Genomic DNA, 27,995 nt, shown 5'->3' with positions numbered 1-27,995 from the left:
CTATGCGGCTCCCCTCCAGTGCGCTAAGCAAGTGTCACGGAGGAAAGCTGAATATGAATTCAAGAGTAGACTTTTTGATTAAACCAAGGAAAAAAAATCTTTCAAGCTTTGCAACTTGAACATGAGATACAACAGCAATACATGTTCTAAGGCTTCTCATATAGTATGTTGCACCATACCACTTTTTAATCCATGAGTATAAATCAGTCAAGGATAACATGATTTTTTTTCTGTAACAGATTGCAATTATATTTTGAGTATCCCAAAAAGATCATTTATTCTGCTACTTTCCAAGCTTGCTTACAAGTTGCATGAACCCACTAATGCAGAGTTCGATCCCTGCCTTCCTAAGTGGAGTTTGCATGTTCTCCCCATGCCTGTTTCCTCTGGGTGCTCCGGTTTCTTCCCACATTTCAAAAACATGCAAGGTAGTCTGATGGACAACTTCATTTTGTCCCCAGGTGTGATTGGAACTGTGAATGGTTCTTCATCTATATGTGTCTTGCGGTTGGCTGGCGAACAGTTCAAGATGTACTTCTGCCCAAAACACTGATTGTATAAACTAAAATGAAAGAATAATCAAATGGCACCTCAAACAGGTGAGGACGGATCACTGCAGACACCATTTTCACCAATAGAGGGAGTGCCGCCTTCCTAAATGCGAGCGCACTGGGCAAAGGCGCGCATGGCTGAGGACAGCTGCGCCAACTACGCAAAGTTTGACCCACTTACACCAAATAATAGGGAGATGGTTTTTCAAACTAAGAGCTTCCATTACGACGAGCCCAATCTTGCACCGTATACCTTAGTGAAATGTAATTTCATATACCAATTAGCTGGCACTATACGGTTACACAGAGACCTTAATTTGCCCATGTGAGCACATTTTTTCTCAATGAAAATATACGCTTGTTGTTTTTGTCACGGTGATGTGGTAGAGACAAAACAAAGAGATTCAGAATTAGCGCCCCCCCCCCCTAACAAAAAATAGAAAAGTGAATTTCCAGCTTTAGTTAAAATTTGTTGACCAGAAAGTGTAAGTAATTTTAGCAAGGGCTAGATCGGTTTGAGGCTCGTGAACACCACGCTCGAGTTTTATTTTTAAACAAACACACGGAAGTGTGGTTCGTCTCCTTCGTGTTGTCTCCCTCGCCTTGACAGTGGTGCTCGGAGCCCGAGAGGGTCAGGGGGGAGGAGATGCAAGGGAGTGGAGCAAGACGATTCCAGGAGGCGAAACACAGGGTGACCACTTCAGCGGCACCGTCCGTGGACAGCTAGCCCCACCAATGGTCCTCCACCCTGAACGCTCCCTCCGACTCCGAATTGGCTTGTCCGCTGCGGTCGCGGAGATGATCACGGTGAGTCCGCGTCTTACTCCCATGTCAGCTGTCGCTTGCTCACACAATGACAAACCGACATGTGCAGTACATGTCAAACACACGATCCCGAAGCTGTTGCACGGAACCGCTTGGCGACCCTCCGTCAAAGTGGAGTGAATGACATAGCTGGAGGCCGCCATTCTGCTGCTGCTTGTTGGCAAAGGAGACGCGGCTGGTGCGTGTTTTGCACTCAGACGATAAGAACCCGCGGTCTCTGTGTGGACGTTCGGGCTGTTGTGTTTCTTGTTGTCACTCATCATAGACGCGCGGCTACAGATGTATTTGAATAAAACTCCCCCAACACACACACGCACACACACACACACACTGGACGTCGCTTCCAGTGCAGTTTGTAGACGATCAAGAACGAATTGATGCTGAGGAATGTGCAGGTAGCATTTGCATGTACGTGTCGCTGGTAAGAAACGATTTCGAGGATGCGCTTGGATAGAAAAGGCTAAATGGCTGCGCGCGGCGTGTCTGTGTCGGTCCACTGGCCCGCTGGACGAATGGTCCCCGCTATGGTTGTCACATAGGCCACGCTGTTATGTAACAAGAAGCCTACGCTGTTTGAATGCGGTCCCGCACAACACGGCCTGCGCGTGGCCTTTTTCCCTCTTCCATTTACATCACATCATTCCTATTTGACTCGGGCAGAATGAAACATTTATTTCCCCGTAGATCGCGTGATTTTTTGTTGTTGTAACATCTGGACGAGAGCAAAAGATGCGCAGCCCGGTTTGGGCATCACGTCGAAAAACTGCTTGATGAATGACTTTGTTTTTGTGTGTGTAGGGGGGTATGAGAGTTAGCGCCAATGTAGCGGCAGTCCGGTTAAAAATGGCCCCTGTGGGATAGTCAGCCCCACGCCCTCTCTTATAACCCACCCCGCCCACCTCCCGAGCGACCTCCGTGCTCACAGCGACCACCGCGACGCGTGTGGGTCCACGCCGGTCGACCTTGTGCAGGGGAGAGGAGGGACGAAGCCGGCGAGGGTGGAAAGGAGGAGGGGGTGTCTCCTTGAATCTGGTCGATGGAGGAGGAGGAGGCGGCGGAGGGGGAGCTTGGACGTGCCAGAGAAGGCGCAGGCAGGCAGGCAGGCAGGCAGGCAAGATGTAGCGAGGAAATGCTATTTTTGCTTCATCAACACAGCATGCTCCCCCCTGGTTCAAAATGCAGGTCTGCAGGCCTGATATCATCAGTAATCCAGGTGCTAAAACGACGGATGTTTTCTATGGCAGTGCAAAGTGGACCCACTGCGCCTACTGCAGAAATAGGACGACACAAACTCACGATACACACATTTTAAATGGCAAATTTACAAAAATTGTATCCATGAAATACTTTGACATTTTCTGTGAGAACTTTGCATTCCCCCTTGTGCTTGATTGGGGCTCAGATGAAAACCACAATGAGTCGTTGATGGGGAACATCTTTGCTATGCGAATGAAGAATTGAGATTTTCATTTGTTTGTATGTTTATTGAACATCTAAACAAGTAACAGAAAATATGGCATTGAAAGTCGACGTGGACTCTGGAGCGTTTTGTGATTTTAAGGATGTGCGGCAGGGCCCTCATATCCAGCTTTGCCATGGTGAATATTATCTCTGATTGTGATATTCATCTTGACAGAGTCCTGTTGTACAGTGGCATTTATCTGTTTTTATTACTCACTCATTCTTTATCATCAGTTTTGATAATAAACTACAAGTGCAAAGTTCTTTCAAAGTGCATTACCAAAAGGAGTGCCTTATTTTGCAAGGGATGACAATTGTGTTGGTTCATCTCTAATATATAGAGCACTGGTGTCAAACTCAAGGCCCAGGGGCCAGATACGGCCTGCCACATCATTTTATGTGGCCCGCGAAGACAAATTGTGAATTGAATTCGTGTGTCATTCATTACTCAAATTGCAAATTGTCTTTACCTATAATAATATCTTTTTTTTAAATATTTGACCAGTTTTTACTCGTCCGATTTGAAAACGAGTGATTTGTCAGTTTGTTTTGTAGCTTTTACTGTATATGATATGAGGTGCTCATACATTTATTTGGCTTGACAGTCACAATGGCCCTCAGATGAGTTTGACACCCTTGGTATAGAACAAATCATCCATTTAGTATTTTTTTTCCAAAAATGAACATGAAAAATGATTGAAACAAATTTTCTTTAACAGTACAAATGGTGTAGAAAAATATGAAATAACTCGCTGTGCCTTAAGTGTTTTAGCAAGTTATGCCCAAAATAGTAAACCGATTGCCTCCTCGAGAAACACTGAGACAGCTCCAAATGTAAACATAAATCTGATGATATGATGCTCAGTGGGGGTCAGCAGTACAGTAAATAAATTGTTTGACTGGATTGATAGATTGGTCCATTTTCTGATCAGATTGCTGATCAGATATCCTTGAAATAATCCTAATCATGTAAAGTCGTAGCCAGTCACATGTTTGAGTAACTCTTTGTCTCTGTTTGTGTACTATATTTCAATGTGTCCTTTAGACCCTGAGAAAACCGTGGAGGTAGACTTGACAGCAGGGAACGGTCCTTTCGCAAACCTCTGTGCTTTGATTGTCACCCGTCTCGTCACCGGGCATCGACCCCCGCAGCTTTGTGGCACACATCCTGGCCCCATCCGGTCACTCTCAGCCCTGTAGCGTGGCTCCGAGAACCCACTCACCCCTTCGAAACTTTGTATAAATGAGTGAGCCGGCTGCCAAGGAAAGGGCGGGGACATGTACCAGAACCCCAACAGGTGAGATGCCAAAGCACTCCAGCATGACCTGGAGATGTCCGCATTTGTCCACATTTTGACCTGTTTGTGTCACTCACTCTGTTGGAACAGAATGTCCTGGTTCAGTGGTTTCCTAGTCGCCAGAGTGGATGACCGTAAGACCGCGTGGGGGGAGCGCAATGGCAAGAAGTCCAAACGGAGGGGAGGCTCATCTCTCTGCAACCCACGTTACATGAGCTGTCTGCGGGATCCAGATGCTATGGAGCCTCCCTCCGGGGCCCCCCTCCACCAGCCTCACCGTGGAGGGATGGCGGGGGCCATGGGGGGCGGGGGCAACTTTGGCGCCCGTTGCGGATGGCAGGAGGACCACTACGGAAAGAGAGCCGTGCCACTTAGGGAAGGGGTGGGGCTGAAATCCGTGGACTTGGACTTTGAGGACGGGGAGCTGAAGAGCCGGAAAGGCGGGTGCAACGGAGGAGGTGGCGACATAGGAGACGACGGCGCCAACGGCGTGGTGACAGCTGCCGACTGCTGGCTCAGGGTGGTGCGGGTATTCCAATCGAAAAAGTTCCAGTCCCGCAAACTGGAGCGCCTTTACCAGCGATACTTCTTCAGGCTCAACCAGAGCTCTTTGACCATGTTGATGGGGGTCCTCGTGATTGTGTGCGGGATCATGCTGACCTTCCACTGTGTCCACGCCGCCCCTCACGTGGCCTATTCGTCCGCCTTGTCGGTGGCAATGGCGCTTTTCATGGCTCTCATGGTGGTGTGCAACCGTAACGGCTTCCATCAGGACTACATGTGGATGGTCAGTTACCTGGTCATTGGCGTCTTGGTGTCAGTCCAAGTGTTTGGGGTGCTCATGGTGGCACCCCGCAGCGCATCAGAGGGCATCTGGTGGTCTGTGTTTTTCATCTACATCATCTACACCCTCTTGCCTGTGAGGATGAGGGCGGCGGTGCTGAGCGGAGCTGTCCTGTCCATCATACACGTGGTCACCACCTGGCAGATCAACCAGGAGGACAAATTCCTTTGGAAACAGGTAAGAAAGCTTCACACTCGACTGGTTACGCTGCTTGCTTTGCTCATCTTGGTTGGCGCGTGGTAAACAGGACACAAAATAGGTTGACAGTTGGAGATATTTTTTCAAGTTCCTCGGTTGTTCTTCAAGACCTTCCATACTAAGGTGTTGGGAGTGAAATGTTTCAGAGCACGTGTGAAAAATGAAAAACATTTGAACTTAGAGCACACAAAACAAAGAGGAACAAACTGGGAGGACATTTAAGCTACTATAGTAGTCCAATATTGACTCAGCAGCACATTTGATGTCACCCTGCCATTTCAAGTGGAAAATTTACAGGGATGTGTAGTGCAATCAATCAAGTGCTTAAATGATAAAGAAATCCACCAATTGTGTGGAATTAATTGCTTACTCATAACATTTTGAACCATTCATTCATTCATCATCCGAACTGCTTATTTTGCGACTAAATGAAGTGTACTACTTGGCTGTAACCAGCAGAGGAGCTGTTGATTGAGTCTCAAGAACAACAAATCATCTATAGGAGGATCAATTTCTTGTTAAAAATGAAATATTGTATAACTCTGGCATCAAACTAGGATTTTCACAACATTCAGAGTGAGATTAAAAACATTAATTTATTAATTTGTTTATTTATTTATTTTAAAATACATACATAGAGGTGTGGCGTTTAATTGACAACTAATAAATTATTAAATCAATAATTATTTTAATATTGTTTATTAATCAATTAATCGGAATTTTATCCTCCTCGGAATTTTAGCCTTTCAGCAGTATATATTCTCAGACTTATGTAGTCCTCTATTAAATCAGACATAATATTGGTGTTATTATTTTTGCAGAATCAGACATTTGGCACCGTGCTAAATCTACTTTGGAGAGCAGTAATCAACATTTTTGCCTATTTTGTCTCCTACAGACCAAATCTCTAATAGAATCCTAAGTAAATAAAATTTTGTATATTTTTTGCAATAAAATCAGTTTTCTGAGTAAGGGTTAGAAATTAAAACACTTGTAAAAAAATCAAATCAACAAAATAATCAAAACTGATAGTTGTAGCCCTAAATTGATTTATACATGCACATAACATACATATGTATTTGTCGGTTTCAAATCTGACCACAATATTTATTATGGGCTAATATTGTGTGAAGAGACATTGTTGCAAAATGTCTTCCATGTTTATCACCACGTCACATCCGCGAACTGACACGGACTGAGTGGCTTTGTTCGGACAGCGTGTTGTTTGTGCGTCACGCCAAGGGCCCGGGGGCTCGCTGAAGGTCAGCCGGCCGAGTGAAGCTGCCTCGGCTGGACGGCTCTGTGCTTGCCAGTGGGAGAGTACTATGATATTAAGCAGGGTCACTCAGGTCTCTGTGTCCACACACAAGAGTTGCTTTGTGCATTTCCCCAATAGGAAGGCTCATGGTGAGGACGAGAGAAGCTGGGTTGGGGGTTACAGTACGATGGATCTGTCGTGGATTTTCAATACCACTTGTTTCTTTCAAACTGATACCAGTACGAATCCTCAACTCGCAACTACCCAATATGCTGAAATAAGGCTGGTCGTGGTAGTTGCCCATCCCTACTTTTATAGCTATAAAAAGAAATGAATATCCATCTTAACTGTGATGTTTGGCAGTCTTTAAATGAAGGAAAGCCACGTGAAGCGCATTCGTGGGAACGCTGCAATTAGAGGGTACACATCCGGCACACAATATACGCTAGTGCAATCCATCAACCCCTTCAACAATGTTTGCCTTCGTTAAGAGAATGAATGCTGTGAGATAACTGCGGCTCAGCGATGCCGCCTGTGTCCGATGAGGCACAGTTTTACAGTGTCATTAATCACCGCTTCTCACTTGGGTGTATTTCCTCTTTCTCCACTTACTCATTAACCCCACTGGGTTTGTTTCTGTCAGTGGTGATGGTTCCAGATACCTCATTTTTCTTCTTTTTTTGCTTTCTGCACTTTAAAACAAAAGGACTTCTAAGAAGGAAAGCTTTGTTAATGTTGTGATTCAGAAGTGCGGTTATGCTGATGCAAACTTTGCGTCATGCAATGACAACCATGTATTATAACAAATGAAAAAAGCGTCGTATTAATACAGAATGGTATTTTTATCGAGGATCAAGTCTGGAATATTTCTGTCACGTAATGTCAGAATTTCATTACAGTTATAAAAGTTGATTTTTTTTAGCTAGCGTATTTGAACAATACAGTGATCCCTCGCTACTTCGCGTTTCGTTTGTCGCGGCTTCACTACATTGCAGATTTTTTTTCAAAATTAAAAAAACATTTAAAAGTCAAAATAAAACTTCTAAATTGAGGAAACATGTGTCTAACCTTTAGGACAATGTAGTATTGCTCCAAATGTTCGTTTACATTCCTTTAGAAGTCCGTTTTCGCATGTTAGCACGATTGCGAATTAGCATATTTCCGCTAAATCAATAGCCTGCCGAGTACTTCTAGTTGGTGACCGTACTTCGCGGATTTCACTTATCGTGGATGGTTGGTGGAACCAATTATCCGCGATAAACGAGGGATTACTGTACCTCTGAGGCAGTGGCGTGCAAAGTTGAGGGCCGAAGGGGCAGTGGCCTCCGAAATCCACCTGTGGGGTTGGGGCATTAATAGCTCAAGGAATGCTTCATCTGATTAAAAAAAAAAAGTTTAGTCTGAATTACAAACAAAATGTGTTCCTTTAGCCATACTCAATCCCTCTTGCGAATTTCATCCAAATCTATTAGACTGGCTGTTTACGTGTTAACTGACTGTTGGAAATAATGTGACATGATTTTTAATTTTTTACATTGATGACTGGTATTACAAGGTTGGCTCTTGAAATGGAACCTCGTAAATTCCTGTCAACAGTCAAACCCATTTACTGATGACCTATATCGGCTTTGGCTACTTTTGGCGAGTTTAACCCTCTTTGTTTTACTTGAGAGGCTTGCACATGCATATAATCGACCAAACATGCACCCACTTGTAACAATGACGTATTGAGTTCATCATTCTGCTCGTTTTTCGGATCCTCAGTCTTCACATCTGAAACAAATTAGCCAGTGTTGTGCAGTTCATACACACCCAGCACGTACTGTACTACACACACACACACACACACATATTACAGTTGAAAAACAACATGGCTATGTGTAGAGATATGAGTTAAGATTCTGTTTTTTAACGAGAATTGGAGTACTCGGTTAATATTTAGATTCCAAAGAGGACCTAGAATGAATCATTGTGGTGCACTATTTGGAACCAAGAAATATAATTTGGTTAATTCACACACACAAGGCAAATGTGAATCTTATCTTTTCACGGGAGTATCTGAGGCTCGAATTCTTGGACATGATTCAATTCGGTTATTTTCAAGAACAGGTGAGGTGACATTTGCTTCTAACGTTATTTCTGTGATTCACAATTAGTATGCCGTTTGGAAAAGCTTCTTAGTCGGAAAAGCTCGTATTGCAAACTTATTTCCAAGAATCAGAAAATTTTAGTGGGTGCTTCATTTGATAAACAATATTTTCCTGTAGCCTGTGTTTGTTTTGTAGCGCAAAACAATGGATGCTTTGTCACAAAGCTGCTGTTGATGAAAAGAGCCTGAGAGATTTGCTAAAAACAAAGAAACAAAGTCATTGGCATTTCAAGCTAACCGTTGGGTCACATGGAACTTTTTTTTTTGTTAGAGGAACAGGCAAGTCACTCTCTTCCCCTTTTTTGTCTTTACACACAAAGCACACATGGGTCAGTTCCAAAAAAGTGTCTTGTGGGATGGGTCATTTTTACGTTGGATATTTTTCTCTTTCGTTGATTCTCCTTCCATGTTTAATGGATATTAAAATCCCTCGGTCGTCGCAATTACAAATGTGGTTTTACTTTTTGGCCACAATCCCATTTATGTCTGTTTAACCCTCTGTGTGCATGTCTTGCATGTCATTCTTGGCCTAGTCTTGCCCATGTAAAAAACAACAGATCAATGTGTTACAAATTACAAAACAGGTTTAGCTAGACTTTTGTTGACTTTGTGTCAAGATATGTAGTATTGGCTTCATTGATGAAGACTCCCGCCCTGCTTGGGGGACATCATTCCACGAGTCTAATAGACTTTGGGACAAGATACGCAATGTTTCTAAGAGTCTGCTCGTAAATATGGGGGCGACAAATGATATCTTATTGCTATCAGAATGGGAATGTGCAAGTCAGCAATTGCACACTTGCAATCTGATATCTTAATGTGATGTGGATTATTGTATTACAGTAATCCCTCATTTATCACGGATAATTGGTTCTAAAAACCACTTGCGATAATGTGAAATCCGTGAAGTACCGTCACCGACAAGAAGTACTGGGCAGGCTAACTAGTTAGCGGAAAAATGCTAATTCGCGAAGGAATGTAAACGAACATTTGGAGCAATACTACATTGTCCTAAAAGTTATACAAGTTTCTTCAATTTAGAAGTTTTATTTTGACTTTTAAATGTTTTTTTAATTTGGACAAAAATCCGTGATGTAGTGAAGCCGCGATAAACGAAACGCGAAGTAGCGAGGGATCACTGTATTCTACATGTGCTGAATGAAAACATCTGATAACAGTGACAACAGTGATAAGATAGAGCTTGATTAATGTTGAATTCTATTGTGAGCTTTAATTTTAATTTTAATGCTCACGTAGTGGAAGACTCAGGAATGGCAGATGTAGTTTGAGTTTTATTAATCACTGACAAGTTAGAATTGTGAAAAGCTGCTTAATATGTTTCAAGAAATTTGAACAAAGTTAAGTGTCAACCTTGTGCTATTAAAAATTGACAGCAATATTATCCCTTTTACTGCAAATCTCCAAATATCGGTTATCAGTCTCCTTACAAAATATGTCTGCAAAAAAAAACTCTCCACAACGTCGTATGCTTAGTTTTTAAAAAGCCGACTCGAATGATGAAACTTTTAAAATGAAACGTTACACTTTCTCAATCCCATCAGCTGTTCACAGCCTCACAGGTGCAAGTGGTGTGAAAATGTCCCCGTGTGCATTATGCATCAAGATGGGAGTCTTAGCAGATCCCAGCGGAGCAAGTGTCTATCTGTGATCACCTGTGCAAAGCTACAGCTGTACAATAAGCTTCTAAGGTGGGCGGGAGGACTCAGCAAGAATCTGACAGTCTCCGCATGCAATTCCTCCACTGGCTGCTTGATAAATAATTTGTGCGTTTAACGTGGCAACAGCATTTTAACTAGGAGACCTTTCACGGGTACACATGGCTCACAACTATGATCTTTGCTGCTGATGCAAATCACATCACAGCTTGTCTTAACTTAGAGAGATTATAGTGCAGCAGACGACATAAGAGGTCTCGACTACAACTACTACGACGTATATATATATATTTACATTTATAGACACACGCACATTTCACACACATACCATGGCTGCTAGTCAGTGAGCCAATAAGTAGTCTGGAAATGAAGTACCAGTTCAGCATCACTTCTGAGAATGATGGGGAATAAACAGCATTGCTAAGTGTCTCCCTCTGCGCTTGTGCTCTGTTGGTCCAGCGGTTGCCATGGAAACAGGTATGACTCAAGCTGCCGAGACCCAGTTCATTCGACTGGTGTGCAGTTTGGTTATTGTCATTTCCACCCCTTCCAGGAAAAAAAAGACAAACAAATGAGTTAATGAATTCTATTTTCCAAACATATTCCCGCTTTTCACTTTGAATACAGAAGGCCAAAAACGTGCGAGGGAGGGCTCTGAGCTTGTCTGCTGTTTTGCTACCCCCACTGTTGTCGTAATGAGACGGTCCATAATTAAACATGGGTCATATGAGTAGGGGTTGTCAGGAGTCAAGAGACAGAACCACACACTGGATGTTAGTTGAAGCTTATCTTTGGTAGGCACGTGTTTTAACCTCATTGCCGTGCAAACCTTCAAAATGCAAGTTTTCTTGACCTGAAATCCTTTCTCAAGCTTTTTGTTTGATCAGGCTTTTTAGGTCTTTTTCCAGTATATTTTGCAGTTCTTTAAATGAAAGCACATTGGCAAGTCCAGTGACAGAACACTTTAGTAGTCACACTCTCTCCACAGAAGTCACACCGGCATGATTGCCAAGTGAAATATGTGGTGAAGACTTTGGCACCACCAGGACCCTCAGCATGTCCCTGCTCAAATATACAGAAGCATAGCTGAGAAGGACAGATTCTCATTTAAAAAGGAACAAGATTTTGCCAACTTGCGGTGTACTTTGCCCAGATCTGCTCAATTGAGTGATATGCTAATCATAAATGCTCATTGCTACATAGCTAAAACAACAAATCAAGATATGGCTCAAGACTTTTGAACTGAACTAAATGTATAACAATAGACAAGAGTATTTTGTTAAACCTTTGGTAATTATTGCTTCTATTGTTAAAAATATATATTTTCACAGCCACTGTATTTGTGTATAATGTTGAATGAATCCACGGATGCGCTTTATGTGTTAAAGACAAGAAATTGTTGTGTGACGAGTAATTTTTAGAGCTGATCACCAATCAGCGACTTTAAATATACCCGTCACCGATCTGATTGCAAGTTGAAGAACACTGTATGTCAATTTAAATTACTCACTCGCTGTACCGGTATTTACTATAAGCATCTGTAAAGTATTCTTGAGCATTTTGCCAAGGTTTCATAATGTTTCCCATGTCCCAAGGAAGGAAAGGAAAAAAAAACAAGGAGAATGATGTGAATATAAAACACATTTTGATAATTTATTAACAGAATAGTTGCTTTCAAAACATGCAATGCAAAACTAAACTAAACACACGCACAGTCAAATTAAAGCACAACTAAATACTATAGTTGGAACATCTTTTGAAAATTTTAATGATACATTTTTGGATTTCTAAGTCATAATTTTTTACCCCAACTTTTTGCGGCTGAAGCAGGCACAAACACCCTGCAGCTGCAGAGTCAGTGTGAAGGCGGGGCCTGGCTTGTTATCGAGTGCGGTTCTGGTCATTTGTGATAAGGCTTAGCGAGCGCCGCTTGTAGACACGAGGCCGGGGCTGCGTACACAAACCCGGCAGATGCTTGGCACACTCAGTGTGCTCACCAAGGATCATGTGACACAAGTGTGCATGGGGAGGAGGTGGGGAATCCAATGAATGAAATGAAAGGATATTGAATTAACTAACCTCTCAAGCAAAGATAAGTTGCAACCTGCTCAAGCCAGGTTGGAGCGCTGTCATTGTGTTTGGGCTTCTGTGGTGTGGTATACAGGGCCTGATCTAACACAGATGTTCAAAAGAGTTCCAGATGCTTCTCAAAAGCATCTGGTAAGAAAGTCAAAGTTCTGATTGCTTCACACATTTTTTACATATCAATAGGGCTGTCACTATCCAATAGTTTTGGACTCAATTATTCTGTCGATTAATCGAATAACCGGATATGCTGATTTGGGTTAGAGTGTATTTAAAAAAATGTTTTTCCCCCTGATTACTGTATATTAACCAATTATTTGGTATTATTTTACTGATTTCAAAAAAAAAAAAACAACTAAACAACAATGATGCAATATCACACAAGAATGATTGGATTGATGGTCATTGTTTTCCAAATCCCAAAATAAAAGCAGATGTTTGCAATGTCGTGTTTTGATTAAACCCAAAAGGAAAGTCAGCTTTCTTGGACTTTAGAAATCAGAGAAATTAGTTTTGAAGCCTGAAATCAGATGATTTGGGACAATCTTTGGTTAATAATGGCTCTAAAGGATTACTGATTATTGAAATATCAGTCGATTAATATAAAAATCGATTTGCTGTCAATTAATCTGTGAATTTTGGCACTGAATTTCCCAAGTCTGCAAGAGTTCCCATCTCAAATCAAGCAGTGTTGAACTCATTTCCAACTAAGCCATTGTTTTCAGCTCTGTGCTGCTCTATATTGTATTCAAGTGAATTCAAAGTCCAGCAAGATTAGCCAGAGTTGGTTTACCAGGAAAATTGTACTAGCTTCGTTTCACTTTGCTTAAATTTTTTTATGAGAATTGTCTTTTTGTGGAGCTTACAAATGACAAACAATATTAAAAACTCCCTTATATGATTGGAGATTCAGTGGAGACATCACTGCTTTTACACTTTGGCTGCATTGGACACTTTTTCTCTGATGTTTTTTCTAAAACGTGGTTGCTAATTTGCTAAAGTTTGTCATCCTCTACAGAGTTTGATTTTTGATGTGTTGATTTGAAATTCTGACACACTACTTGAGTTAATCGCTTAAGGGGCTCACACAATACGGACAAAGTTATGACTGGACAAGTTGCATTTAAGCTTGAATTTGAAAAGCTAATGCAACATGATTTGATTTAATTTGTGGTCTCCAAAAAAATCAGAGAAAGTAGACAAGAGCTAGGTGATTAATCGATTGTCAGTTTATTGCTTGGTGAGTTTTTTTTTTTGGCAGTATCGATTTGAGAAAAGTGGTATCGGACAACTCAATTTGCATCCAAAGTGGAAGGCAAAATTCTTGTGATGGTGCTAATGACTGATGGTGGCTACGGTAACATCATGGGAAACATTTGTTTTCAGCCAAGTGGAAAAGCAGTGCCAACATTTATAAGCAGGCAGTGTGGAATGCTGGTCTAATGAGCCCATGCGAGTCATCAGTGGCCTTTTCTCCTTGGATGGTCCCACCGGCCCTGAACCCAGGTGGGGGTGCTGCGGCTCTTTAGAGGAAAGCCGTGGAATGTGGGTGATAGTTGCTAAGTGAAAGCTGCGCAGCCTGGATGACAATTCACAGTTTTCGTGGGTGTGAGTCTCGGACCAACACTGTGCAGAACCTCGCGCAGGACTGCGAAAAATACGCACGCATGGAGCGAATGAGAATTGCACTTGAAATCAGCACCGTGGCCCCCCTCGCTCATGCTGTGGAGATCTTTAATGACTCTGCTGTGTGAGCGCCGCTTCGAAAAGGGACATCGCAGGAGACGTAGAGCAGGTCTACTAAGATAAACCATGTGATGGATTTATCCTCGCGGATGCAACAAAAGGAAGTGTTTTATTAGATGCAGCGTGCACATCCTGCAGCTTCATTTATTGGGATGTTCACCCCAGAGATGTATTTTGAATGGAGAGACATTCAACTTCTTATCTTCCGTCCTCTGATCAGCATTAGCAGGAATGTTTTTTTTATTTTTTATTTTTTATGAGCACCGTTAATGTTTTTCCTATGTACCAATATATTTTTTATTTTTTTTCCATTTTCTAAAACATGGATTGATTGATTGATTGATTGATTGATTGATTGATTGATTGATTGATTGATTGATTGATTGATTGATTGATTGATTGATTGATTGATTGATTGCATTTCAACTGCAAGTGCCAAAAGTGTGTCAGGCCGGAACTTGTGGCAGTACAACAATAACAACAAATTAAATACAATTATGTTGTATTTTCAATATTTTCACTTTGTAATCAGTTGATCATTTATTGAGTCATTGCCTAATATGATGGAGGCTTTTTATGAAAAAAAAAAAAAACAACAACAACATTTTAATCTATATTTTATCTATGCTGCTTGTCCTTTTTATGTAGATGAGAACATCTCTTACATAATGCCATTTTGATATGTGGGGATTAGGATGTGGTCCTGTCCTGACTGGTCAGCCGGCTGGAAATAACGTCTGCCATCGCAACATGGAACTATGTCATTACTGATCTATTTTCACCTTGTGAAATAAACATAACCCAAACGGTGCTGCGTGACGACGGTAATGGGTAAGCGGCGTGATTAAAATGGTATCGGCCCAAAGTGATGTGTGAGCGCAGGTGCACAGGTGCCGCAGCACTCGCAGAGACAAGTAGCAGGTAAACGCTGCTAAGCTCCTGAAGAGGTGGAGTGCTGTTGCGTAAACACGAGAGCTTCCTGTGTACTCTGCAAACGCACAAGCCCTTAGCCTCTTGAGAAAAGCAAGCAATTAGCACACGGCACATGAGAAACATGTGGGGTGAATCTCATCGCATCAAATAGCGCTTAGCCTATCAGAAGGAAAACATTTTTTTTCAAGTCTTTACCTGTGCACTTTAAGACCAACTTACCTGTCGCTGCAGACAAACATCATGCAGCGCTTTTGGTGTCCTGGCTGGTTTTTTGCTTGAATAGCAAGTGAAATGTAAACAGAAGTGAGCGCCCGGGGCCATCTGCCTCATGTCACCGTGGCCTAAATCTGTCCGCTGCAGATATCACTCACTCGCACACTTCTTTTTTTCTGTCTTCTTCCTTCCTCATCCTGCTTATTGCCACTTGATATCTTCAACTTCATCATTTATGTTCGTTTTTTTTTTTTTTTTTTTTTTTTTTTTTTTTTTTTTTTTTACCCCATGCCCTTCTCCACTAGCTGTTGCATGGAGTCAACTTTATTTTACAGTGTTTGTCTTGTGATACCTTTTCTTCGCAAGGTAATATAAAATGTCATCCTGTTTGGCTAGAATGTTTGTTTAACAAAAGTTGTAGTCTTCCTTACATGTAAAACCACGAATGATTTGTCCAAATTTTGACCTTTTTTAAAAAAAAAATATTATGGCTATTTTGCTAATGAGGGTTTGACAGATTATTCATCATCCATTTTTGGTACCATTCATTCTCACCTGTGTCCTTTATTACAACACTGAAGACATAAAATACAATAAAAAATATATTAATATATGTTTTAAGTACAGTTCAGTTATATTTAACTTTTAAGTACAATTATATGTTAATGTTTTAAAAATGTATTGAAGTAGAGTTTTATTTAATTTACATGGACAATACGTTTTAATTGATTCATTCAGTGCATTTTTCATTTCCTACATTATAATGTCGAAAAATAAAACAAATAACAAAAAATCCCCAAATTTAAGTGAATCTTTCAACTGTGGCTTACAGTAATCACTATACTTTTCAAACTAAAACCAAAGTCATGGTTTTGTCATGACTACGTTCGTATTTTAACTATAATTATTATTCTATTCATTATCGGGTACTAGAAAGCTGACTATTTTTTTTTTTTAGGTGGTGCGGGTGTTTACAGTAGAGGAACTCCTCTTGATTATTCTACAAGTATTTATAATAAGATCTGTTTTCATCTTTATTTGCGTACGTGTGTAGCGCTTTTAGCCTTTGTGTGTTCCCCTCTCTACCCAGGAGATGTCAGTGTGAAACCTTTTCAAATCACAATAGTGTTTATTTTCCTACGAAAGAATAGTCGGATTCTGGCCTGTTTCCACTTTCCCTTTCAGTTGACACAATCCAGTCCAATGTAGCTGCTCTTCTTTTTAATGTTTGATACAGGATGTATTTTCTCCATCTTGCTTCCTTGGCGTCCAGCCCCCAAAGCCCCCGACACCCCCCTCCGCTTTATCAGTGTCCAAATGTCACGTTCACACGGCAAACATGAAGATGTTTAAAGGAAGTGACGGACGGGTCAATAGCAATTCCCACGATGAAATGGAAACTTGAACACCAGGCCACATAATATCACAGACGGCACCATATTTTCACCGTTTGTTTTTGTCACACAACGTGTTTTTTTTTTTTATGGAATTAACTAAATCCCACCAAAAAAAAGTTGAATATGTCTTTGTCGACTTTATTTATTATGGACTGCAAATGATCAGACTTTTTACAGTTACATGTAGAAAGCCTATGCAGGTATGAATGAATGTTAAAGACATTGAAGACATAATAAAAACAGGAATAAGTTACAATTTCAAATGGGCGTAACCTAAAAAAAACAAGATTACAAATTTAGAGCAGGGTAAATGTGTCACCAGTTAATGTTTTGTTCCATGTTATGTGGGAAAATAATTAATGACAGCATAATATTTGGTAAATTACCTCTGGTGTAAATGTTCGGAATCCCTCCCAACAGCTTAGAAAAAAAATGCAACTGCACTCTTTCACAATGTTTTTCAAACATAATCCTCCAACCACACTCTTCTTGATAGGTGAGTGCAAACGTCCTTATTTTCCTGTGCACCAACATCATTGGAATCTGCACCCACTACCCTGCTGAGGTTTCCCAGAGACAGGCCTTCCAAGAAACTCGAGGATACATCCAGGCCAGACTGCATCTGCAGAGGGAGAATCAGCAACAGGTACTATAACATTGGCGGGAACGTGTGACATTTCCTTTCTTCATCATCTTATTGTGGTTCAGCATTTCTTCTTTTCTTCATTTCTTCTTTTTTTTTATAAATGTTGAACAACTATCAAAAGTCAACTACTCAAAACCTGCCATTGTACACTCAAGCCTATTCATCCCTGGATGTTGAATGCTTTATTCTTGAATACTCCATTCTTTTGATCAAGTACAAAACGACCTTGTAAATATCAGGTAAAATTCAAGCGAGGTTATTTTCATTCTACTGCATTCACACTTTTACTGCATTGCGTCTTTGCACACTTTTAAACTATGAATTAACTCTCTTAATCTTGCGACACACTCATACTGTAGATCATAGACAGCTAGAAAGTGATGCACTCTGCTTTTTTCTTTTTTTTTTTTTTGCATGTTTCCCAGGAACGTCTGTTGCTCTCAGTGCTGCCAAGGCATGTTGCCATGGAGATGAAGGCTGACATCAACGCCAAGAAGGAAGACATGATGTTTCATAAGATCTATATCCAGAAACACGACAATGTCAGGTCAGTCTGGACACACAATGTCACACACTTTAATCTCATTTTACTCAATCGATTTAAAATTTCCACTCTGGTGGTTTCATGTATGATGGTGTTAGCTGCAGCATGTGGATAACGATGATGAATAACAAGGTCACAACATAGTATTCGCATATACACACACACACACACACACAGTCAGACACAGGTTAGTGTGGCTTGGTGGAGTGCAGCCTAATTAACACTAGTGAGGGAATACTTAATCACCAGCAGCCAAGGAAAGATAATCCCCAAAGATTAAGAACCTCGGCGCACATTCAATTACAGCACTCAGCCAACACAAGGAGCAAATTTACTATCTGAAACAAACTTATTCTTCATCCTGAAATGTAATTCTGTCATGTGCATTGATTGGATGTGATTTGATTTTCACCCTCAATAGTCCAAGCTAGTATGTGGCTGACTAAAGTGATGTTAGAGTAGAAACACTCGTGCTACATGGATGGTTGGATGTTTTGCTACTCACCAAAGCAAAATGTTATCAATAAAACTCTTGCTTGTGTCCTTCTCAGTATTCTCTTTGCCGACATTGAGGGTTTTACCAGCCTGGCCTCCCAGTGCACGGCTCAGGAATTGGTCATGACACTCAATGAGCTCTTTGCCCGCTTCGACAAACTAGCCTCGGTAATGCTCCGCACTCACCTGTCTTATTTTGACACATGTTTTTGTCAAGGGATAGTTTGAGGTAATAAATAGATGTAATGGAAAGCAAACTGATTTTATTTGCACCTTTTAGATTTTAAAATTATACTACTGCTCTATAAATCATCAAAAGGGGTATGTCTTGAATACATTCAAGAAATGCTTACGGATTATAAACCCAGTCGGGCTCTGAGGTCTGCAGACTGGGGTCAACTAGTGAGTTCAACTCAAACATGGTGGAGCAGCATTTCGCTGTTATGCTGCATGAAAATGCAATAGGCTTCCAATAGGCTGTGAAGACAGCCCCAAGTGTAAAAAGTAATTATGATCTTATCATCTTCTCCATTATAATGTTCATTAACATAGTATAACAAGAAATATTTATTTTATTACCTCACAAATGTAGCATTAGATACTCCTGCATAATGTCGTAAAATTTAATACAAGACTTGGGTTAAAATTCTGCATTTTGCCAAATATTGTATTACATTGTGTATGTACATAGTATTTTAAAAATAATATCAACAGTTTGAAATTATAAATGATAAAAAAAAAAAAAAAAAAACAGATGACGCACATTTTTGTGATTAAAAAAAGAAAGTAAAGCAGGTAGATGCTTCTGAGTAAATTTTGTTTCTTCTATTGTGCCCCATCACTTCTTCAGGAGAACCACTGTCTGCGTATTAAAATTTTGGGTGATTGTTACTACTGTGTGTCTGGGCTCCCCGAACCCCGTGCGGACCATGCCCACTGCTGCGTCGAGATGGGCGTGGACATGATCGAGGCCATCTCGTGAGTAGAACGACAAAATGAAACACTTTGTTTGTCTTGCAGTGGGGAAATATCACACCATTGTGTCTTCAGGTTAGTGCGCGAGGTAACGGGAGTCAACGTCAACATGCGTGTCGGCATACACAGCGGCCGCGTCCACTGCGGCGTTCTGGGACTCCGGAAGTGGCAGTTTGACGTATGGTCAAACGACGTTACGCTGGCCAATCACATGGAAGCGGGAGGCAAAGCAGGGTGGGCAGAATTCGCACACCTTTTGACAGCAAGCGTGGACTCAAGTTCGGTTATTATGGGATACCTGATCCTTATGTCGCCATTTAGACGGATCCACATCACCAAGGCCACCCTGCAATATCTCAATGGAGATTACGAAGTGGAGCCAGGCTTCGGAGGCGAGCGGAACGCTTACCTGAAGGAGAACAGCATCGAGACCTTCCTGGTGCTCGGTTGCAGCCAAAAGCGGGTCAATGAGGATTTTTTTTTTTTTAACATGTCAGCATTTATTTTAGCATTTTACAATAATACACAATGAGATAAACAATCTCAATCCTTATTTTATATCGTAATTAATAAGGAAATGCAAGAACGATAAAGAGTAACGGCTACAAAGGAGCGGGAAGAAGAAAATTCCGACTTCTTTCTCATTAGTATTGTTCCAACAAGCTTTTACCATAAAAAGACAAGCATCACTTCCTAAGTCAATGAGATACTAGAACAAGTCAGTAAGAAGATGCCCAAAAAAAAAGTTTGGATCTTGAACTGAGAAACACTTATGACAATTATCTCTTGCGCTGCTCTCAGCATGAGAGCAGTTGGTAAAGCCCTCATGTTTTTTTCTCGGAACAGAAGGAAGAAAAGGCGATGATGGCTAAGATGCAGAGGACGAGAGCCAACTCCAACGAGGGACTGATGCCACGCTGGGTCCCTGACAGAACTTTCTCCAGGACCAAAGACTCGAAAGTATTCAGACAAATGGTGAGTTTCCACCAACAGTGTGGACAGAGCTAGGACAGATGTCTTATGGTTTCTGAAGTACCGTCTTTGTCTTCTTCAGGGCATTGATGAAACCTCCAGTAAAGACAAGTAAGACGTCTTACAAACACGTGATGAACTGTTTGCATTCTTTTTTCTTCTTCTTCTTACCATCTGTTCCTTTTTCAGCCGCTGTGTTCAAGAGACAATGAACCCGGAGGACGAGGTGGATGAATTCCTGGGACGCGCTATTGATGCTCGCAGCATCGACCAGCTAAGAAAAGACCATGTTAAAAAGTTCCTACTCACCTTTCAAACCTCGAGTTTGGAAAAGAAGGTCTGAGACGATTTTTTTTTTTTTTTAAACATCACCGGATGCTGTATAAAGCTCACCTCCGCTTACCTTTTTTTTTTCTCTTCACTTTTTCAGTATTCCAAGAAAGTGGATGATCGTTTTGGTGGCTACGTGGCTTGCACGCTACTAGTATTTTGCTTCATATCCTTCATACAGATTGTTATTTTTCCACAGTGAGTAGTTTACGCATACTCCGAATGTATAATATATGTTAATTCTGGAAAGAAAAAATAAATAAATCTCTAGCCTTGTTTAATTCCATGCACTTAACTCAGAGAGGCGCAATGGAGTATAGGGAATTGAGGCCAAGAGGAAACATCCTAAAATAAACTTTCAGTACAGTATAATTTAACTGCACTCCCATCCATCTTAGTCCAGGTTTACAAAAAATATTTTTCTTGACATTAGTTATCAATTTCTTTTTTTTTTTCTTCAAAAGGAAACTAAACCCATATTTGTTTGATATGGTAGACTTTCTATTGACGAAATGTACACAGACTGCAGAGTGAGGGAGTGAGTCTAAAAAAAACTGTCTCGCCTCCACAAATGTCACTCTTTACACACACTGTACTGCTGCCAGAACATTTATCCCCCTTCACACAATTTGTACCAGCAAGAGAACATAGTACTTTTATGACTAACATTTAATTGACACCATTTTTTTTAGGCAAATCAAATACAAATGTTTGAGTGGTGTTTGTCGAATAACTCAAGATGATTGACAGCTTTCACAATAATAATCATAATTAAATGGTGGCCTTCACTTTAATGATGCGTGTGATGCAATGAAACGATGAATGTGTCTTCTCCACTGTTGAGTAAATAAGCAGAGAAATAATCCTCAATGTTTCTCAAACTCTTCTTGTTCTTGCAGCACTCCGGTCATGCTGGGAATTTACATCAGTATCTTCATCATCCTGGCCAACATCCTTTTCATCTGTGCCATATATTCTTGCATTAAGGTAGACGAGCTTGTAAAAAATAAAAAGGCAATTTTTCTCCACTGTGGATTTGAGGTGACACGATTCCTTTGGTTTGTCCCACAGCTCTTTCCTGCTGCAATGCAGACAGTTTCAAAGAAGATTGTCCAGTCTCGCACCAACAGCACTCTAGTTGGAGTGTTCACAATTATCCTCGTCTTCATTTCTGCCTTCGTCAACATGGTACGATCCAAATCGCTTCCCACACACACACACACAATAAATTAAACGGCACTGGAAGCATTTGTCTTTGGCTTTGTTATAGTTTGCATGTGACACCAAGAGCTTAGTGGAGTGTGTTGCGGAGAAGTCCAACACATCTGCAGCCATGGTGACGCCCTGTGTGATCCGCCGATTGAATGTGTCTGTTGAAGGAGGTCTGGAGATCTGTCCCAGTCAAGGCCCCTCCTGCCCCTTTCCCGAGGTGAGCGGTGACTCCATGGCGAGTCCGTCGTGCACCTCCAATTAACCGCTTTGGTTCTAGCGAGTGAGCAAATGTCACATTTGCATTTGCGAGCTCCGTAGTTGAAGATGCTCTTCTGTTTGCGGCAGTACTTCAGCTACAGTGTGCTGCTGACGCTGCTGGCCTGCTCAGTGTTCCTGCAGATCAGCAGCATTGGCAAGTTGGCTCTGATGCTGTTCATCCAGCTCACATTCCTGCTGCTGGTCGAGTGGCCACAAGTAGCACTGTTCGACAATGCAGACCTCTTTGTCACCTCCAATGCCATGTAAGTGCCACATGAGGGCCTCTCCTGGGAAGACCAGGATGGGCTTTCATTATGTTGTTCCAATTGTTCCTCAAATTTCATTTTCATGGTTCAAGGCAAAATTCATTCATTTTAAAACTCAATGCGGGTAGTGGTGGGATTACCGGTACTATGCACGTCAACCAAGAACTTCTTGCAAGTCACTCATTTCTCGTAGAAGATATCATTTTTTCGGATTTTTAATATTGTTTTTCTCTTGTCATTGTAGTGATCTAAATGAAACAAATACTCAGTGGTAAGCAATAACATTCTAATATTAATGAAATTGTACTTTTTTTCTTAAAACTATTCAAGACCTAATTTCCTTGTGTTTGTAAATTAGGTCCAGTTTCAATGAAACTACAAACCAGTGGTGAGATGCCTCAGCTCCATTTTGCATTTCTATCAATTGTCAGCTTAATTTCCCGCCTTCTTACATGTCGTCCGTCCTCTTTGCAGCCCATTTGTTGTGACCAAAGTGTCCCTGAGGGTCATGACGCCAGTGATCCTCACAGTCTTTGTACTGGCACTGTACCTGCACGCGCAGCAGGTCGAATCGACTGCACGCCTCGACTTCCTGTGGAAATTACAGGTATCTTCTGTGCCCACAAGAGGGCGCCATGCTAAAACTTTAAGAACTTTAATAGATGTCAGTTAATTTGATAATTGATTGGTTATCAATGAATAAATTAATTCAGACACTTCTAGGTTGAAATGATCATTTTATGGTAATTTGAGGCCAGTTTTTGTGTTCTTTCTTAGATTAACGTGTCCCAGACATTTTGTCCCACTGGAACAAAACTAGAACCACACGTAGCTAATAGACACTTATATTTGTTGATTCCTCAAAGAACGTAAAAGCTTGGCCCCACAAAGTCAGAACTGGACAAAATGTTTTTGTGTGATGAAGGTCCCACCCTTGAGAATCATAGGTGGTCCTGATGTTCTGATTTCCTTCAAGCCCAAAGTACTCACATCTAGTCCTCCGCCTGGCAAATTTATCCCATGTCCCTGATGGGTATGGGGGGTCCTGATGTTAGCTTTAATTTGTTTTTATTTCACCACACACTGTTGACATGACAGATTTGTTTTTATTTCACCACACACTATTGACATGACAGATTAGTTTTGCAAGCGTGCTCAAAACACGCGAACCAGAAACATTCCAAATAAATGTCACTAATAAAGAACCTTCCCTTTCAGGCCACTGAAGAAAAGGAGGAGATGGAGGAACTCCAAGCCTACAACCGTCGCCTCCTCCACAATATTCTGCCTAAAGACGTAGCTGCTCACTTCTTGGCACGTGAGCGGCGGAACGATGAGCTCTACTACCAATCCTGCGAGTGCGTGGCCGTCATGTTTGCATCCATAAGCAATTTCTCAGAGTTCTACGTAGAACTGGAGGCCAACAATGAGGGGGTAGAGTGTCTACGTCTGCTCAATGAGATCATCGCTGACTTTGATGAGGTACGAATATCGGCGAGGCTGCACTGACACGACAGATTTCACCTCTTTTGTGGGTCGTTTATTGGCAGATTATCAGTGAGGAGAAATACAGGCAGCTGGAGAAGATCAAGACCATTGGCTCCACCTACATGGCCGCCTCCGGCCTCAATGACTCCACCTATGACAAAGAAGGTCGAACCCACATTACAGCTCTGGCCGACTACGCCATGAGACTGAGGGAGCAGATGAAATACATCAATGAGCATTCCTTCAACAACTTCCAGATGAAGATAGGTAACGAGATGAGATGTGTCTTTTTTTTTTCTCTCTCTCCAACATAGCAAAAAATGGGTTGTGCACTCCTTTTTTCCCTCTTCAATATCCAGGTCTGAACATTGGACCAGTGGTAGCAGGAGTCATTGGTGCACGGAAGCCTCAATATGACATTTGGGGAAACACTGTCAATGTGGCCAGCCGGATGGACAGCACAGGTGTTCCGGACTGCATACAGGTTGGTTGCATTCCTCTGCTTGTCATCTCCTCACTCTGGATTGGCTTTAGCCCAGATCTGACGTGAATGAGGACAAGGCCCAAAACATCTAGCAATTTTGCTAATCAAGCTCTATATTTGAGGAGAAACTTGTTAATTTTCAAGAGGATCCTCAACATGAGGAAGTCGACGTTGGGTCTGAGTGTTTAGGCCATTGGGTTCAAAAGTTGAAAAAGACAAAAGACGTTCTCCACATTGAAAATGAGTGGGAGGGGTTGCTGTACCTCATACCCCCAACAGAGGGCGCACTCCCCGTAGGATTGGTGTTAGTGTTTGGATTTCTGTCCGTCAATAGTTTATAATATTCGATCGTAAATATAGTGTTAAAACAGAAAAAGTGTGACGTCAACATTAACGCTATGAGGGAAATATTATAGTCAGTAAATAGTAAATATTATTATTATATAATAATATAAATATTTCAATATTGCCGTATTATCATGACATCACAGTACTATCTTAGAGACATTTCTAATATAATTTTTAATTCCCTAAATGTACCTTGTGCATAGCGGCAAACTGTAATTGATTGTCTAGAAACACTTTTAATGGGACAATTTAAAACAAATGCTTAGCAAAGCAAGTTTTTAACAGTTACTTCATTTGAACAACGAGCCTTTTTGCATGCAACAATAATAAAGTCGGACCATGAAAAAGGCAGCTAGTAGCTTTGATGCTAATGTGAATTCCACGAGACATTGACGGCCAACATTTTCATCATCTATCTAACACAATAATGAACAAAAGTTCATTTAAAGTTGACAAAAGCTTCAGCTTCATGTCTTGTCTTGTGCCGTTCTCAGGTAACAACAGACCTCCACCAGGTGCTGGCAAGTAAAGGCTATGTGCTGGAGTGTCGCGGGGTGGTTAAGGTCAAAGGTAAAGGGGAAATGACAACCTACTTCCTCAATGACGGGCCACCCAACAGTTAGCAGCCACGGCAACAGCAGGTTGCTATACTGCAGGGACACAGCACCGCTGAGTGAGCACTCACTGGGTGAGCAAATGGCTGAACCAACCACAAACGCCATCACTTGAATCCCAAGCCAGGAGGGGGAAAGTGTACGACAAAACATGTCCTTGAAAAGAGGAAAAAAATGTCTCACGTGACAGCCTTCGCGGCACAACTCAAAGGACAGCCGTTTTACTTTCTCATGTCGAGCCTCTGTCGGGCTTCTTGAAAGATGCAAAGTCTGTTTATTTAAAATCAACGCCTTTTAGCCTGTGTCAAAAAGAAGATGTGATGCTGTACATAAGGCTACATTCTTTTACTTTGTTTTGGTTTTTACATGAATTAAGAAGAGGTACTATAGTATTTTAGTTCCGGATCAATTATTTATTTCAATTTCAAATGTATCGTGCAAAAGGTCCTTTATGAAAAAGTGTGACTACATAAAGTGCGTGCACAAATATCCAGTTTACCACACGATAATAAGTGTGTACGTACATGCATATTTGTGTATGAATATAACGATAAAATGAGGAGGACTATATTGACCAAAGACTAAAGTATTTACTAAAAGCAAGGCAAGACATGTTTTGTGATATGTTCTGGCAAACGTCAGCAACGATCGCCGCCTGTTTGCTCGGCCTGAACCTTTTCTTCTTCTTGCCCAGCTGCTGGCGGTAAAGACTGCTTTATTGTTTTCATAAAATATATTTAAAAAAAAGTATTTATTTTTTGTCTGTCCTTCTGGCAGCAAAGCGCATTAAGTCTAAATTATCATTGTGCCCTCAACCTTTAGATGACGGAGGATGTTTTTAAAGATGGCTCTATTTTCAATTTTTTATTTGTGCTCTTTGAGGAGCGCAAGTAGCTTCCGCTTCGGGTTCAAGCTCCTGTTTCACAACATCATTGGTTGCTTTTTCCAGAGTTGGAGCCGATTATGTCAACCCCTCTTTCCCCCTTTTTTGGAGGTTTGATTTTTGATGCAAACGCGGGAACTTTGCTAGCGAGCAGTCGCGAAGGAATCGGGGAGAGAAGTTTGGATTTTGGCGCAGCCTGATTGAAAAACGAGAAGAATGAAAGAAGTATATCTTGTTTTGACTGAATACTGTGCTTTGTAATCCTGGAGGGGCATAACTATTTTCACTGTGAGGTTTTTATTCTGCAGCAAAACTGCTTTCTTGCCAAACATAATCGCTTTGAAGCATGTCTTATTGTGCTATCTTCAGTTCATTTTGCTTTGGGGAATTTCTACCACTTCTGTATCCATCATTTGTATATTCTTAATGTTATGATGATGATGATTAATTATAACGCTTATTCTGATGATTCCATTCCAGTGAAAGGATCAAAGACCAGCACGCTTTCTTGTTAAACGCCAGTGGTAAAGCTCAAGCTCACGGAAAGCAACCGCTCAACATGCAGCCAATGAATTTTGCTTTTCCGACCTAATATACGACGCGGTATTTCCGCTGGCCGTTGGTGCGATCATGTACGGCGAGTCATAACTTGCTGGCTGGTGTGTGCTCACATATAGTGAACAGATTTTTGAAGGATTCACTGTGCTTCTTGATTATTTTCTTTTTTTTATGACACTCCCGCAGTATTGTAAATCTCAGCCAGGCTTTGAAGTGATGTCTCCTTTCCACGACTTAGCAGAGAACAGAAGATACCTATATTTCATGGTATTATACCACTATGTGGTGAGTGGATGGGGGGGATTGGAGGCTGCACATATTTCTTTCAGGATAAAAATTCTTCAGTTCACGTATTATTTTCCCAGTCCTTCAGAAACAGTTGTGCTGTCGGCTGAGTTTGATTGCCTTAAGTTAATATAAGACATTTATTAGAATGACACTATATTGGAACTGTGCCTGCTGGCCCTTTCTGGACTGCTGATGGAGAGAAAAGAAAAAGGGCTTGTTGAGAATATTCTCCGTGCAACAGCTCATCGCCCATGTTTATATATTTTTTTGGGCCACAAGCGAAAGCCCTGACTCGACTTTTGCCACACCAACGGCGACAAAAAGTTTGGACTAAAGCCAGCTCGTGCAGCCATGTGCTTTCAGTCCCCGCTTGGTCGCTCATCAGGTGTTGCACGAGTGCCGGAAGACAGCAACGTAATGGGGAACACCAACTAAAGTGTGACCAATAAAGAGTGGGTCATAGAAGCAAATAGATTGGACAAGCGTTTATAAAAATGTGCATTGTACGTATGTATTTATTTGTATTGGCTGTTCACGGACTTCTGTTCATTGTTAACTCTTGGGATGTTTTGCGGAAGCAGGAGAAGAATATTCTCCCCACACAACTGAAACAGTATTTTTGCTCAGGCCTGATAAATAACCTTCCGTACTTGTTTGGTTTTATTTGTGTTTTTCCTGAGTGGGAGTGGGCGTGTTTTGCGCCACATGACAAGAGTTGAGGACTATGACAAAGAGAAAAATAAAATTCCCCCTTGAAGAAAGAAAATTAAAACAGGGATCAATGGCTCATTTGTATGTTTTTTTTTTTTACTGATAAGTGCTACATAAATGTAGTGGTGGGAAATGTAAGGACATTTTAGGCCAGATAACTAAATGGTTAAAGAATTTGTATATACCAATAAAAGGTGCAGTATTTGACCGTCCATTATATGAGCAGTTACAGTCCCTACGTGATTTACCGGTTTGGCAGCTTTTACTGTACTGAACCGTGGCAATGTGA

General features: G+C 41.3%; 1 protein-coding gene across 1 annotated transcript; it reads left to right on the top strand.

Annotated features, from left to right (window-relative positions):
- Window positions 1-1,150: 1,150 nt before the first annotated feature.
- Window positions 1,151-27,782, top strand: adcy6a (adenylate cyclase 6a). Its single transcript, XM_049755552.2, has 24 exons — window positions 1,151-1,358; window positions 3,883-4,135; window positions 4,226-5,156; window positions 17,131-17,280; window positions 17,706-17,827; window positions 18,376-18,487; window positions 19,170-19,297; window positions 19,370-19,528; window positions 19,616-19,757; window positions 20,141-20,269; window positions 20,349-20,377; window positions 20,456-20,603; window positions 20,697-20,794; window positions 21,496-21,583; window positions 21,668-21,784; window positions 21,867-22,025; window positions 22,154-22,329; window positions 22,577-22,603; window positions 22,691-22,720; window positions 22,807-22,939; window positions 23,551-23,814; window positions 23,883-24,087; window positions 24,180-24,304; window positions 25,147-27,782. The coding sequence occupies exons 2-24, from the start codon at window positions 4,116-4,118 to the stop codon at window positions 25,273-25,275; spliced, it is 3,621 nt and encodes a 1,206-aa protein (XP_049611509.1). The 5' UTR covers window positions 1,151-1,358; window positions 3,883-4,115; the 3' UTR covers window positions 25,276-27,782.
- Window positions 27,783-27,995: the final 213 nt, after the last annotated feature.

This window comes from Syngnathus scovelli, chromosome 2 (genome assembly GCF_024217435.2).
Source record: "Syngnathus scovelli strain Florida chromosome 2, RoL_Ssco_1.2, whole genome shotgun sequence".
Classification (NCBI taxonomy): Eukaryota; Metazoa; Chordata; class Actinopteri; order Syngnathiformes; family Syngnathidae; genus Syngnathus; species Syngnathus scovelli.
The sequence above is the reverse complement of the archived record's forward strand: the minus strand, read 5'-3'. Positions and strand labels throughout refer to the sequence as shown.